At 38.5% G+C, this 13,615-nt stretch overlaps 2 protein-coding genes across 6 annotated transcripts; both read left to right on the plus strand.

Annotated features, from left to right (window-relative positions):
• Positions 1–370: 370 nt before the first annotated feature.
• Positions 371–5,619, plus strand: LOC4345666 (uncharacterized). Of its 5 annotated transcripts, XM_015793981.3 has the most exons (10): positions 371–490; positions 2,482–2,634; positions 2,715–2,740; positions 2,847–3,069; positions 3,268–3,339; positions 4,314–4,378; positions 4,516–4,666; positions 4,754–4,831; positions 4,926–5,015; positions 5,266–5,619. In XM_015793981.3, the coding sequence occupies exons 4-10, from the start codon at positions 2,884–2,886 to the stop codon at positions 5,386–5,388; spliced, it is 765 nt and encodes a 254-aa protein (XP_015649467.1). In that variant the 5' UTR covers positions 371–490; positions 2,482–2,634; positions 2,715–2,740; positions 2,847–2,883; the 3' UTR covers positions 5,389–5,619. The 5 variants fall into 5 exon arrangements, with proteins under 5 accessions (XP_015649467.1, XP_015649465.1, XP_066159492.1 ...); XM_015793979.3 differs by having other exon boundaries at positions 2,715–3,069; XM_066303395.1 differs by having other exon boundaries at positions 2,715–3,069; positions 4,754–4,824.
• A 5,299-nt stretch (positions 5,620–10,918) lies between these two features.
• LOC112939840 (zinc finger A20 and AN1 domain-containing stress-associated protein 12) lies at positions 10,919–11,939 on the plus strand. Its single transcript, XM_026027350.2, has one exon. It carries the CDS (start codon positions 11,063–11,065, stop codon positions 11,735–11,737), a length of 675 nt encoding a protein of 224 aa, XP_025883135.1. The 5' UTR covers positions 10,919–11,062; the 3' UTR covers positions 11,738–11,939.
• Positions 11,940–13,615: the final 1,676 nt, after the last annotated feature.

The following is a 13,615-nucleotide window of genomic DNA, read 5'->3' on the forward strand; positions in this document are numbered from 1 at the left end:
ATGCTACTGAACTCGTTATCTTGTGTCTAGTTGTTACGAGAGTCCATAGCTTATCCTTATTTCTAACAATAGAAACGGTAGGAGATTGTAATCATTTTCTTATTTAATGCAATTCCGATTGTGGTATTTTTAAGAAACCATAAAATGCAAATGTACCATAACCATGCATTTACTGTTTGATTCTCTTTAAATACAGTTTACTTACTTCTCAACGGTGGTAATAGTATTATTAACGAAAAAGAAATTATATCTCAGAAAGAAAAAGAAAAAAGAAAAACAAAAATGATACTGCTGCGAGCCTCACCGTTCTTCTCGCTTGCAACATTCTGAGGCCCCACTTGCAGACGGACAACCCCACGTGGCAGCCTCTGTGTCTATGGGCCCCACCTCCTCCCCCTTAATATGAGCGACGCCTACACGAGTGCGAGGCGACGTCGACGAGGACGAGAGAACGAGGAGGCACGCACGAGAGCTCCTCCTCCCACCCAAGGTAAGAACATGCAATTTTTCTCCCCCAAATTTCTCCCCCCACCCAGGAATCCGCTCTTCTCATCATCAGGATTTCGTTCCCTCCACTGGGGATCGATTCCATTCGATTCGATTCGAGAAGGGGAGGAGTATTCCAGGGGCGATCTGTGTTCTGGCCCAAACGTGGCGTCACGCGCGAGAGAATTTGCGGAAGGATTTCGATCGATGTAGTCGAGCGCGGAGGGGATGTTTGTGTGTGCATGTCGTGGGATTTAATTGCTCCTTTGTCAAATATGAATGTGGGATCGATGGGAGAGAGATTTTGGGAGGAATTCGCCGCAACATGCAACAACATGCAAGATAAAAGGTAATAGTGCATGCATGCATAGAAGAAAGAAAATAAAGGTGACATCATATGGTTAGATGAAGCATGATCCTCCCAGGTACTACATTAGTTTCAAACATAACTTCAAACTATTTTTTTTCTTTTAAACCATTTATTTGATTTACAATCTGATTATGCCATTATATTTGTCACAATTAAATCTTTACAACAAGATCTCATATAATTATATTCCAATGAAAAAAAATATGTCTCAATAATTAAAAAAATATGTCACATATGTGAAAAGGGAATGTTTCACCTAAAACCAACTTTGTTGCACATTTTTAGTTTTCTTGTTGCAATGGATTTTTTCTTATTTAAATGTTTCAATAAGTATTTCCTGATGTTGCACTGCATCATTTGCAGATATTGAACATAGTATTTTGTGAAGTCTCAATAATTCATGCATAATATATATAAAAGTATCTCAACAAATCATGTATTTTGTAAATATACCTATGTTTCATATGAATCTTATTTGATGTTTCATTTGTTGGTAATTAATGTTTCGTGTAGTGATTGTCTGTGTTGCAGCCAATATTTTGTTTCTGTCGCATCTCCTTGAAACATTTGATAGAATAAGTAGAAACATCTTTTTATGAGTAGTGGAACAACATATTTTTTTTAAAAAAATATAATAGTGTAAGATCTTGTTGTAAAGATTTAATTATATCGAATATAATAGTGTGATTAGATTTTAGATCTGATGCATAATTTATGAGAAAAAGTATTTAAAATTTGTAAACAAGTAGTTATGTACTGCTAACAATATAGGAGTATTTGAGTAGAAGGAGAGAGAATAGTGAATATTTGTTGCATGTGTCAGACGCTCAGAGTAGCAGATGTGCAATGTTTGCAGGTGGGGAGAGAGTGCAAGATGTAGCTTGCATGCAGTGGGCGGACAGGCACCCGATTTTTCCCAAATATCGGGCGCCTAATCTATATTCTCCTCCGATTTTCTACAGTGGTGTGATGTAGGAAAAAATGATGCTGGAAAAAGGGAGAAACGTTTGGTTCCCATTGATCCCTTGGATTAGAAACATTTGATCGCATTGTGGTTAAGCGCAAGATGGTTGAGTGCTTATTGTTACATTGTAACATTTGATCACAACACAAAGTGAAGTTTGAACGCAACATTGTTTGATTTTTATTAATCGTGTTTTGATTGGGGACAATTATTTGTGTTCATTTGTCCAAAAAGTAGGATTCGGGCATTTATTTTTTTTACTAAGGAATGGATGGCTTATAGGTTGATGTAGGAAATGTTTCTTACAAACTCACATTTTTTGTTTGGTGAATTTTTTGCCACTATGTTTTTGGATAATCAATCCTTGTCCAATACAATTGTTTTCTTGTTTGTTAGTTATAAATGTTAGGAAACATCCATGATAATGTATTGCAAACCGATTGTTTTTGTCTGTTTTTGTAATGAGAGTTTTACTCGAAACGCGTTTGCTAAAAACATTTTGTAATATTCTCTTAGATATGTTCTTTTGAATTGCTTTGGTGCTTAGATATTAACAATGTAAAGAAATACATGCTCATAAAGTTGCCAGTCATGAGAATTTGTTCGTTCTAATGTTAACAATGTAAAGAAATACATGCTCATAAAGTTTTTTTTTTTGCAGCACGGTGGAGCTCATGTTCTCGGTGCCTGTTCTCAATCCTAATAAAGTTGGCTGACGTTGCATCGCCGGCCTGGCAAAAAATCAGTGCTTGTTTTTGTCTTGAAGCTTCCACGGTTCCACTAATAACTCAAGTTCCTTCTTTCCTGAGAACAGGCATTGTTATTCTCCAGAAGCCATTTTGTTAGATAATATTCAAGTTAATCGTGTATTGATTGAATGTTCTGTGTTTTTAGCCCATTTCAGGAGGGATCTTAGCAGAGTACGTCAATTTTATTATTCAATACTGCTTGTGGATAGAATTACTCTGTTGGCAAGGTTCTTTGTTTTAAGTAACAAATGAAGGATCATCTAATGCTTAATGTTAGCAACCTTCCCGAGTCTGTTGAGGCGACCGAGGCAGCCATGAATCTGCCTTCCGGGGGAGTTTCTCTACCACCGTTGTCTACAACTCATACACTTTTGTCAGTTCGGGAAAGCATGGGTGCTGAGGAAGAGCCTCTTATTCAGACAGTAGAATGTCGTATTTGCCAAGAGGAGGATAACATCAGCAACCTTGAGAGTCCATGTGCTTGCACTGGAAGTCTAAAGGTATTCATTCATCCATCAACTTTCCTTTGCATCCTGTGTACTTTCAGTTGCAAACAACAGAAAATGAAAAGCAAAAAAAAATTATTCAATTGTCTTGGTTGTTTTATATGAGCATTAAGTACTAGTATACCTCTGTAGGACTAAAAATGCATTTTGTGTGGAAACTCACAAAGATCTGTCTAATATTTTGTTTTGCAGTATGCTCATCGGGCTTGCGTGCAGAGATGGTGCGATGAGAAAGGAGATTTGACATGTGAAATTTGCCATGAGGTGAATTAACACTTTTTGAAATGACATCTCTATATTTTCTTACTGGATTTTAGTCGGCACCTAGCCCGGCTTTACCCGACAAGGTCTTTTAAAATGAACTTTGAGCATTAATTTCTCTTATATCATATAATTAATCTAGAAAAATCATGATCAGATGGAAGTATGTTCAACTAGAAATCTAATGTCACCACTATTATGTGACTAAAACATCCTAGAGCCAAAAGTTACAAATTTTGAATTTTGAAGTATGTGTGCACCTTAAAAGTGATAAGATGGAGTATCAACTACGAAGCCATCTAAAAATTTCCAATATTTTTTTTCCATATTGGCTTCTTATTTTAAGTATGTTAAAGATGTGAAAAATGTTTGTGCAAAAGGTGGTGTTCTTGTGTTGATCAAGGATTTAATAAGTCGTTTGATTTTTTTTCTAATCAAACTTTATTAAGTTTCACCAAGTTTATAGAAAAAAATGCAACATCTAAAATATAAAATGAGTTTTATTAAATCTAACATTAAATATATTTTGATAATATGTTTATTTTATGTTGAAAACACTACTATATTTTTCTATAAACTTGGTCAAACTTAAAAGGTTTGACTAGAAAAAAAGTCAAACGACTCATAATATGAAACATAGGGAGTACTGTATATTGGTAGATGATTGTAGACATCTCAATGAAGAACATAAAACTAAGGGAGGCTTGAGAGATCAATTATCTTATATCTGTGAATAGTATCATGTTCTTGTATCAGGTTGTCTTGAAGTCGATCTCTTTTAACACTAGAACGAATGGCGATAAATTCATGAAAGCAATGGATGACATTTTAAGTGATTTTAAAGTAGAAGTAGACTGAACCTGGAGCAAAAATAAATGGATCAATGTTTATTTTCATATATTTCTTAGTTCACATCATAATATCATTCAAAAATCAAGTCATCTGAGCTCTGTGGCTGAAAGTTTACTTGTTTGCAGCCATACAAACACGGGTACACTGCACTTCCTAGAGCTCATCCTGATGAGACAACCATTGATATAAGGCAGGCATCCATACTTTACTATAGTCATTTTTTTATTTATTTTAACTATTTACCTGTCCCCATAACTATGTAAGAGGAATGATCATCTATTGTATGTTTTTTCTGATGCGTCTTTCATCCTCCTCTCTGGTGTATAGTGGTGGTTGGACCATTACCGGCACAGCATTTGATTTGCATGATCCAAGGATTATTGCAATGGCACAAAATCACATAATGGAAGCTGACTATGATGATTATTCAGTAACAAATGCGAGCTCTGCTGCCTTTTGCCGCTCTGCTGCGCTTATTGTAAGTTCCCTTTGTGCATTCACGAGACATCTATTAATAGCTCTCGCTTACTATACACTTGAACTGTATTTTGTATTTTGTGTTCAGTTAATGGCTCTGTTAGTGTTGAGGCATGTGTTGGTACTAACTGATGAAGATGAAGACGACGCTTCTTCAATGTTTTTGGCAAGTGAAATAATCTTCTTGGAAGTGTACATTGATACACTTGTTTCTGTCTTTCTGGCCCCCTCATACTGATAGAAAACCGATCGTTTGGCAGCTTTTTCTACTACGAGTCACCGGGTTTCTGCTACCATTCTACATCATGGCTTGGGCAATCAATATCTTACAGGGCCGAAGGCGGAGGCAGGTTAGGGTACCATAAACATTCCAATGGACAAGTAGATTATTAAATATTGTGTAAGAACTCCTAATCAGTTAATTGTTTGACTACAACCACGTTAATTGGGAAGTTGCTTCGATTAAAATTTTCTGGAGAGCTTGAATTCTTTAAACATGGAAAACCAACAATTAGGAAATTGTGTTTTGGTACTTTTTATATGGTTTCATGATTCAACACTACCCAATCTTTAAATTTGTGTAATTTTCTTCCCATCTAGGTAGCGGCTGCTCTAGCTGCAACTGAGGTGGCATTCATTCTACAGTCAGGACAAAGAAGGGGCATGAATTTCACCATCGCACCAGATTCCCCTGCCACACCTCAGCATGAGCCTATCCCTTGAATTAATGTTGTCAGCATCACTCAAGTTCATGTGGCATTGTTTAGCTGATGACTTGACGAAGAATTTGTTAATTGTGATTAATTAATTATTCAGCACAAGATGAGATGCAATGTCATCTCTTATCAGATAGAATGTATTAATTCATGTATGTTTTGGTGTGTGTGTGTGTAAGAGGTGTCTGTGATACTGAAGCCCCTTTTTTATGTATGTATGGTATGGGTTCTGTGTTCAGTGTCCTGCGTATAGGTAGAGAGCACGGAGAAACACTTTCAGTAGGTTCCTAATTTTTGTCTCCCAGAAATCCTTGATTTTATTTCAGTTTTGTATCTTTTTTTAGATAATGGATTAAACTGGCCTCTACACCCAAAAAAGGATGTACACAGCCACAACGAAACTTACAAGAGTACATAGACTCACACCCTTACACAAGGTTTAACACCATCACAAGCAACTAGACCCAAGCACTTAGGCTCTAGCAACAATAATTCTTAAAAAGTTAATACAAAGCTTCAACCATACCACACAAGAAAACAAGAGAGCATTAATCTCCCAATCTTTTCCTTAAGTTCCATCCCTTCATTGCGAAAAAGCCAGAAACTCTCTTCTCTAGAATCAAGCAACCTTCTCTCACTTTTTGGCCATCTTCCTCCTTAAGTAGCAAAGACCATTGTCTTGCCCAAAAAGTCCCCCTGAAAATCACCTGCAACAGAAAATTAGAATTGGAGCCATTAAAGACTACATCATTCCGGCATAACCAAACCACCCAACACAAAGCTGAAATCCTCACAAGGATTTGAGCTCTTAGCTTGGGTTGAACCCCCTTTAGCCAATTGCCGAACATACTAGCAACATTCCTAGGCAGGTGAATTCCAAAAGATATATAGACTACATTCCACATGAATCTTGCCAAAATACAATCAAAGAAAAGGTGTTGAATTGATTCGTTAGAATCACAAAAACAACACTTAACATTACCCTTCCACTTCCTTTTGGCTAAATTATCCTTTGTTAAAATTACTCCATTCTTTAAGTACCACAAGAAAATTTTAATTTTTAGTGGTATTCTGAGTTTCTAAATCATGTCCTTTTTAGGAACGACCTCCCTGTACATGATTGCTTTGTACATTGAGTTAACTGAGAAACACCCATTCTTTTGTGTCTCCCACAAAAAGGTATCATTCTGCTCGGTCAATTTTATTGATATAACCTTTGAGACCACTTCCAACCAAGCTTTTAAATTATGACCCACAATAGCCCTCCTAAAGGACACTTTTAGAGGTCTTTTACTCATAACCACTGCCACTGATTCATACTTGTTTATCACAAGGTTGTATAAGGTCGGGTAACGAGCAGCAAAGGGAGTATTCCCATTCCATTTATCCTCCCAGAATCTGACCTGAGTCCCATTGTGCACTTTTAATGATCCACAAGAAAGGAAGATGTTCTTAACCATCATGAGTTCTGACCAGAAATGAGAATCCCCTGGTTTTTTCTCTACATGAGTCAAAGTTTTCTTAGATAGGTATTTCCTTCTTAACAAGTTTTGCCAAACTCCCTCTTCATTCCAAAGTTTATATAACCATTTGCTTAGCATGCATTTGTTTTGTAGTTCTAGGTTCTGTATCCCAAGACCCCCACATTCCTTTGGCTTGCATAAAATGCTCCACTTAGCCAACCTATACTTCTTCTTATGTTCTTCACATTGCCAAAAGAAACGTGACCTATAATAGTCCAGCTTCTCGAGAATACCTTTAGGTACCTCAAAAAAAGAGAGCATGAACATAGCCAAGCTGCTAAGCACCGAGTTTATCAACACTAATCTACCACCTACCGATAGATGCTTTCCTTTCCAACTACTCAATTTTTTCTGAATTCTCTCTTCGATTGTAAGCCAATCTTTGTTTGACAATTTTTTGTGATGCATTGGGATCCCTAGATATCTAAAGGGATACCTACCGGAACCGCAGCCAAACAACGTGACATACTCTCTCTCCACTTCCTTAGCCCTACCAAAACAGAACAATTCACTCTTGTGGAAGTTGATCTTTAGACCCGCTAACCTCTCGAATGTACTTAGTACAAGTTTGAGGTTTTTGGCTTCTTCTAAATCATGTTCCATAAAGATGATCGTATCATCTGCATATTGCAAGATAGATAGCCCATTATCTACCAGATGCGGTATCACCCCATGAAAGCTCCCTCGTTCATTTGCCCTTTTAATCAAGATTGCTAACATGTCAGCCACCAAATTAAAGAGGATCGGCGATAACGGATCCCCTTGTCTTAAGCCTTTTTTTGTTTGAAAGAAGTTTCCAGCTTCATCGTTCACCTTAATTGCTACACTACCCCCTCTGACAATCTTATCTATCCACCGACACCAAAGTGGTGAGAATCCTTTCATTCTCAACGTCTGTTGGAGAAATCTCCAGTCTACTTTATCATAAGCTTTTTCAAAGTCGAGTTTAAAAATTACCCCATCATTCTTCTTCTTATGCATTTCATGAATTGTTTCATGTAAAATAACCACACCTTCCATAATGTTTCTTCCTGGTAAAAAGGCTGTCTGAGAAGGTCTAATGACTTTTTGAGCTACTAGAGCTATTCTATTAGCCATTACCTTCATGAAAATTTTGAAACTCACGTTCAACAGACATATAGGTCTGTACTACTGAATTTGTTTAGCATCATTTTGTTTGGGTAATAAAGTTATTGTACCAAAATTCAAACTATGCAGCGGCAACTCTTCTTTGTAAAAGTCATTAAACATGGCCATTAAGTCATCCTTAATGACCTCCCAAAACACTTGAAAGAACTCCGCATGAAATCCATCAGGACCGGGAGCCTTATTGTGTTCCATTTGGAAAATAGCCTGTTTTACTTCTTGTTATGAGAATTCCTTTGTTAGGATTTCATTTTCCTCACTCGAGACTTGAGGAATGTCCTCTTTTCTAGACTCCATCATGGAAAAATTACTTTCCTCTGGGGGTCCAAAAAGTTTTTTTTATAATACCTTGTAATGTACTTCCTTAGTTGCACATCACCTTTGATTATACCCTCTTCTTGTTCCAACTGAAAAATTCGGGTTTTCCTATGCTTTCCATTAGCTATCATATGATAATATCTTGTATTTCTATTGCCCTCCACAATTTTCTTTGTTTTTGCCCTTTGGTACCATTTTATTTCTTCTTCTCTTAGCAAAAGTGCTAATCTATCTTTAACAAAGTTCTTGAGATTTAATTATTGTTCAGACAAACATTGCACCTCAGCCTTCTTATCTAATTCATCTGCCTTTGCTAGCAAGCTAGCCTTTTCTTTCTTGTAGGCCCCACTTGTATCTTTTGCCCAACCTCTCAAAAATTGACGCAGCCTTCGTAACCTATTTTGCCACTTTTCCAACCTTGTAACCCCCCTAACCTCCTTTTTCCAAACATCCGCTACCATATCATAGAATCCATCTCTTAACAACCATCTAAGCTCAAACTTGAATAGTGGTTGTTTGAGAGAATTAACACCAGTATCCAACAATAATGGCATATGATCGGAAAGCTCCCTACTCAAAGCTCGAGCAGTAGACAATGGGTATTTCTGTTCCCATTTTGTACTCATCAAAATTCTATCTATCTTCTCAAATGTTGGTTTTGATGACGAATTAGCCCACGTAAACTTACGTCCTGTGAGCTCCAACTCTCTTAAGTCCAAACTATCTATGACGGCATTAAAAAGGAATGGCCAATTCTCACTATAATTATCATTATTCTTTTCAGTGGGATTCCTTATAATGTTGAAATCGCCACCGAGCAAAATTGGTAGCGCCTCCTTATTACAAGAATTGACCAACTCAACAAGGAAAGCTTCTTTATAATCCTCCTGTGCAGCCCCATATATTGCCACGAGGATCCATTGAAAGCCATCATCCTTATTCTTAACATGAAATTTAACATAAAAATCACCTTTATCAACACTAGAAATGTCAAGAACCTCCTCATTAATCCCTAGCAAGATACCCCCTGATCTCCCTTTTGGCCTTGTCCAATGCCAAAAAAAAATCTCTACCTCCACAAAAATTCTTAAGGCAAGAGTTCGAAAAATCATTTTTACCCGTCTCCAAAAGAGTAATAAAGTCTAGCTTTTGCTCTTTTGAGGTATCCGACAGAAATCTAAATTTAGCCAAGTCACCAAGGCCTATGCTATTCCAAAACATTTCTCTCATGATGACCCCTTTTTAAAAACAGCAATTTTAACCTTCTTTCTTTTGCTCCTACTCTCAATCTTTTTCCCAATGCCCTTAATGGGGAGATTATTAAAATCACAGCTTAGGTGACCATTCTCCCCATCCATAACCTCCTCCACTAAGCCACCACATAAGTGGCCAAGAACAAGGTTGTTTAGCTCCTCTTCTTCCTCCGAACCATACCCCTCGTTATTTAACTTATTGCAATTAAAAGTCGAAGAACCTTTCAAACTCTCGGACAACCTTTCCTCTTCTATTTTTCTAAGGTTCAACACAGATTCTGAAATTTTGCTACAAGAGCCCCCAAGATCTATGCCTAGGTTAAGCAAAACTGAAAGTTTTGCATCTAATCTAATAGAAACATGAATTAGAGCTTCATGATTTGTTTTCATATACTAGTCCACATCTTACACAAACATGGACTTCCCTTGCAGATATATATTATGTTTGTAATTAATTAGACTTATCTTCAGATAAAACCTTGTAGATGCACTTTAATTAATTAGACTTATCTTCATATAAAACCTTGTAGATGCACTTGGACACAATCATGCCCTTAGAGCACCCGCAATGGTAAAGTAAGGTGCTATCTATAAAACATGTACATCTCAGCAATAAACTAGATTAATAGTAAACCACTTTAATGGTATGTTTACATGGGTATCTATAGCTCTCTAATCCATTGCCTCGTTTTTCTCTATAGACTATCTTCAGGTTAGTAGATAGATTTGCTCTCTCTCTACATTTAATTCTTCCAAGTAGAAAAATATGCTGACATGGATCTCTTGTAGAGAGCCTATAGATAACCATTGCGGGTGCCCTTACTGGTTACAGCTTAATTAATTACTCCCTCCTCATCAGTATTTTAATGTATTACGCCATTAACTTTTTAAGATTATTTTTTATCATTTGTCTTATTCAAAAAATTCATGTAATTATCATTTATTATATTGTGATTTGATTTCAAATGTTCTTTAAGAATGGCATAAATATTATTATATTTATAAAAAAAATTAAATAAAATGATTGGTAGTTAATTTTAATTAGCGACGACATACTTATACATTACCAAGGGAGTACAAGTGATTTTGACCCCCTCCCTACACGTGCTCAGCAACCTTCCAGAACCTTCCTGTGGTTGGGGCTTTTGCGACGCCGACGCGGACTCGCGTTACACTAGTGTAACGTACGTGCACGCGCGAGCGAGTCCGAAGTCTGACACGACTCGGAGTCCGCACGCGTGTGGGTGGCCTCTCTGCCTCTCTCTATATATAACGTGGCAACGAAACGTATGCGATCGCGATCACGAACGACGACTTCACGAGATCTCTCTCCGGCGAGCACCGCGCGCAAGGGCTGACGACTCTCTCTCCGGCGACCGGAGCTAGCGGCTACAACGTCCACCACCTGTAGCATCGGGCTTAGCTAGCGGCGACGGCGATCATGGAGGAGCAGCAGGCGGCGGCTGCGGGCGGCGGAGGCGGCGGCGGCGGCGCGTCGATGTGCGCGAACGGGTGCGGCTTCTTCGGCAGCGAGGCGACCAAGAAGCTCTGCTCCAAGTGCTACCGCGACCAGCTCAAGGCGGCGCCGTCGTCGCCGCCGGCGGCGCCTGACCTCGTCGCGAACGAGGAGGAGGAGGCGAGCACGGCCGCCGCCGCCGCCGCCGACGAGCAGCTGGCGCTGTGCTCGAGCGGCTGCGGGTTCTTCGGCAGCAAGGAGACCAACAACATGTGCTCCAAGTGCTACCGCGACCACCTCAAGGCGACGTCGCCGTTGTTCTCGTCGTCGTCGTCGCCGGCCACCGCATCCACTACCGACATCACCGTCCCCATTGCTCCGGCCACCACGGCGCCGACGCCGTCGCTCAAGGGGAAGGAGGAGGAGGCGACCGCCGCCGCGTCATCGTCGGCGGCGGCGGCGGCGAAGCCTAACAGGTGCGTGGCGTGCCGGAAGAAGGTGGGGCTGCTGGGCTTCGAGTGCCGATGCGGCGGCACGTTCTGCTCGACGCACCGCCACGCCGACAAGCACGCCTGCACCTTCGACTTCAAGAAGAGCGACCGGGAGAAGATCGCCAAGGAGAACCCGCTGATCGTAGCGCCCAAGATCACCAAGTTCTGAAAAAGAAGCACCCCAAATTCATCGATCTTAGTTATAGACCATATGCATGCAAATTTTTCTTCTAGGTTTCTACTATTCTAGTTTAGTTCAGTCAGGCTGTGGCTCAAGGCTTGATGATTTTTTTTTGTTCTTAGTTTCTACTTCAGTCATCTATATGACTCTGTTGGTTGCTGTAACCAGCCTACCTGTAATGCATATGCTACCTATTTCATGAGAATCAGATTATTCATATATAATCAGCATCTGTGTTTAGTTTTATTGGGTGTTAATTGCTGGTTTCAATAATAAGGTTTTATGCAAACTTGCGATTATTTATTTAGGGAAAATATTCTATTCACACAAGCTTAATTCCCGTGCACATCAACTATCAAATATCATAGGAAATTCTAAAAAAAGTTGCACGCATACTCCCAATAGTATTATACCTACGTGTGAAATCTTATCTTCAAATTCATTATATTTTAGCCATAACAAAAAAGTCTGATAGATTTTTACCTTAAAACTGTCAGAATTTTATCTTTTTTTTTTGTTATACGGCCAAAGTATAATGAATTTGAATATGAGACTTTGTATATATATGTGTAATACTATCAAGAGTAAATGTCTATTCTTTTTTTAAAGAAAATCTTTTATGATATTTGCTAATTGGTGTGAACGGGAAACTTGTGTGAATAGGATATGATCTGTGGTTTAACAAGCTCTACCATGCCTCTGCTCAATGCTCATACTTCTGCCCAACATGTGTAAGTTATTGAAGAAGATACCTTAAAAATTAGTTTGGATGTTTGTTTAAAATCTACACAATAAAGATATGAGCTAGTCAACTGGCATATATCTCTACTATTTTAAAAACGCAATCGTTCTTTTTCTTACTGTACACTTCTTCGTGGGTGTTAACCACCATAGGATCCAATCATTCCTCCTCAATTCCACCCACCTAGCCCCCAACTATATGGGCCTAGTTTTTTTTAAAGTACGAGCGTATTACTAATAACTTTTAATAATATAATGTTTTTCTGGCAGTAAAGAATAACTGAAGTCTACATAAATTGGTATGCACAATTAAAATTAATTTTAATTTTGCCAAACTACATTTTGACTAAAAATGAAAATCATCTCACAAATTCTTGATATGCAATGCGATACATGCTCCGGTCATCTGTGACCTTGATGAACTCTGTCAATTGGTGGCGGTGACCCTATCAGATACAGGGTTGGGATGTCTGCCATCTAATCTTCTTCACGATTCATGCAAAGTGCATCTGAATAAGCTCATCGAACAACTTGCTCCTAAGTTGGCGACTCCTTTTTGCTTTGCATGACACGTGGTAGTCATCAATGAATTTAATTACTCTATTTACACAGTAAATACATTGTAATTACACATGTGTAAATCCATGTGTAATTACAAATTACATATGTAAATTTGGGACTTACAATGTAAATATATGTTAACTATTTTTTCATAAAAAATATGGTGGCATATATATAGGTAGTCCCATTAATAAGACATGTAATGCTGGTAGCTAGGACTTCTCGTTCGCTAACACATATAGCACGAACACTTTTGATCAGAATCTATAGATAGCGCTGAGACAAGGTCATGATCGATCCCCCGCCTTGAAGAATGAAAGATGAGATCCAATATCCCCAATTTGGGTTTTTCATAATAACTTATTTATGTAGATGGTTGTAATTAACATGTACACATGACACACAAATCGGCACACGAACCGAAGATCTTTCTAAATTATGATCGATGATCCATCGTCTTCACTACCCTACAGCATTAGGCGATTAGCCTTCAACTCTTGATGCTATTAAGTACAAGCTTAGCAAATCACTCGCACGTCCGGACCATTCGCCGTCGCCGGAGCC

Source organism: Oryza sativa, chromosome 8 (assembly GCF_034140825.1).
Source record: "Oryza sativa Japonica Group chromosome 8, ASM3414082v1".
NCBI classification, from domain to species: Eukaryota; Viridiplantae; Streptophyta; class Magnoliopsida; order Poales; family Poaceae; genus Oryza; species Oryza sativa.

What these genes read in the sequence shown, in the direction of transcription:
- LOC112939840 (XM_026027350.2), top strand. Translation starts at nt 11,063, where the DNA reads ATGGAGGAGCAGCAGGCGGCGGCTGCGGGCGGCGGAGGCGGCGGCGGC.
- LOC4345666 (XM_015793979.3), top strand. Translation starts at nt 2,818, where the DNA reads ATGAAGGATCATCTAATGCTTAATGTTAGCAACCTTCCCGAGTCTGTT. An exon ending in GAGACAACCATTGATATAAG is followed by an intron (nt 4,379 to 4,515) that starts GCAGGCATCCAT and finishes TCTGGTGTATAG; the next exon opens with TGGTGGTTGGACCATTACCG. An exon ending in ACGCTTCTTCAATGTTTTTG is followed by an intron (nt 4,832 to 4,925) that starts GCAAGTGAAATA and finishes ATCGTTTGGCAG; the next exon opens with CTTTTTCTACTACGAGTCAC.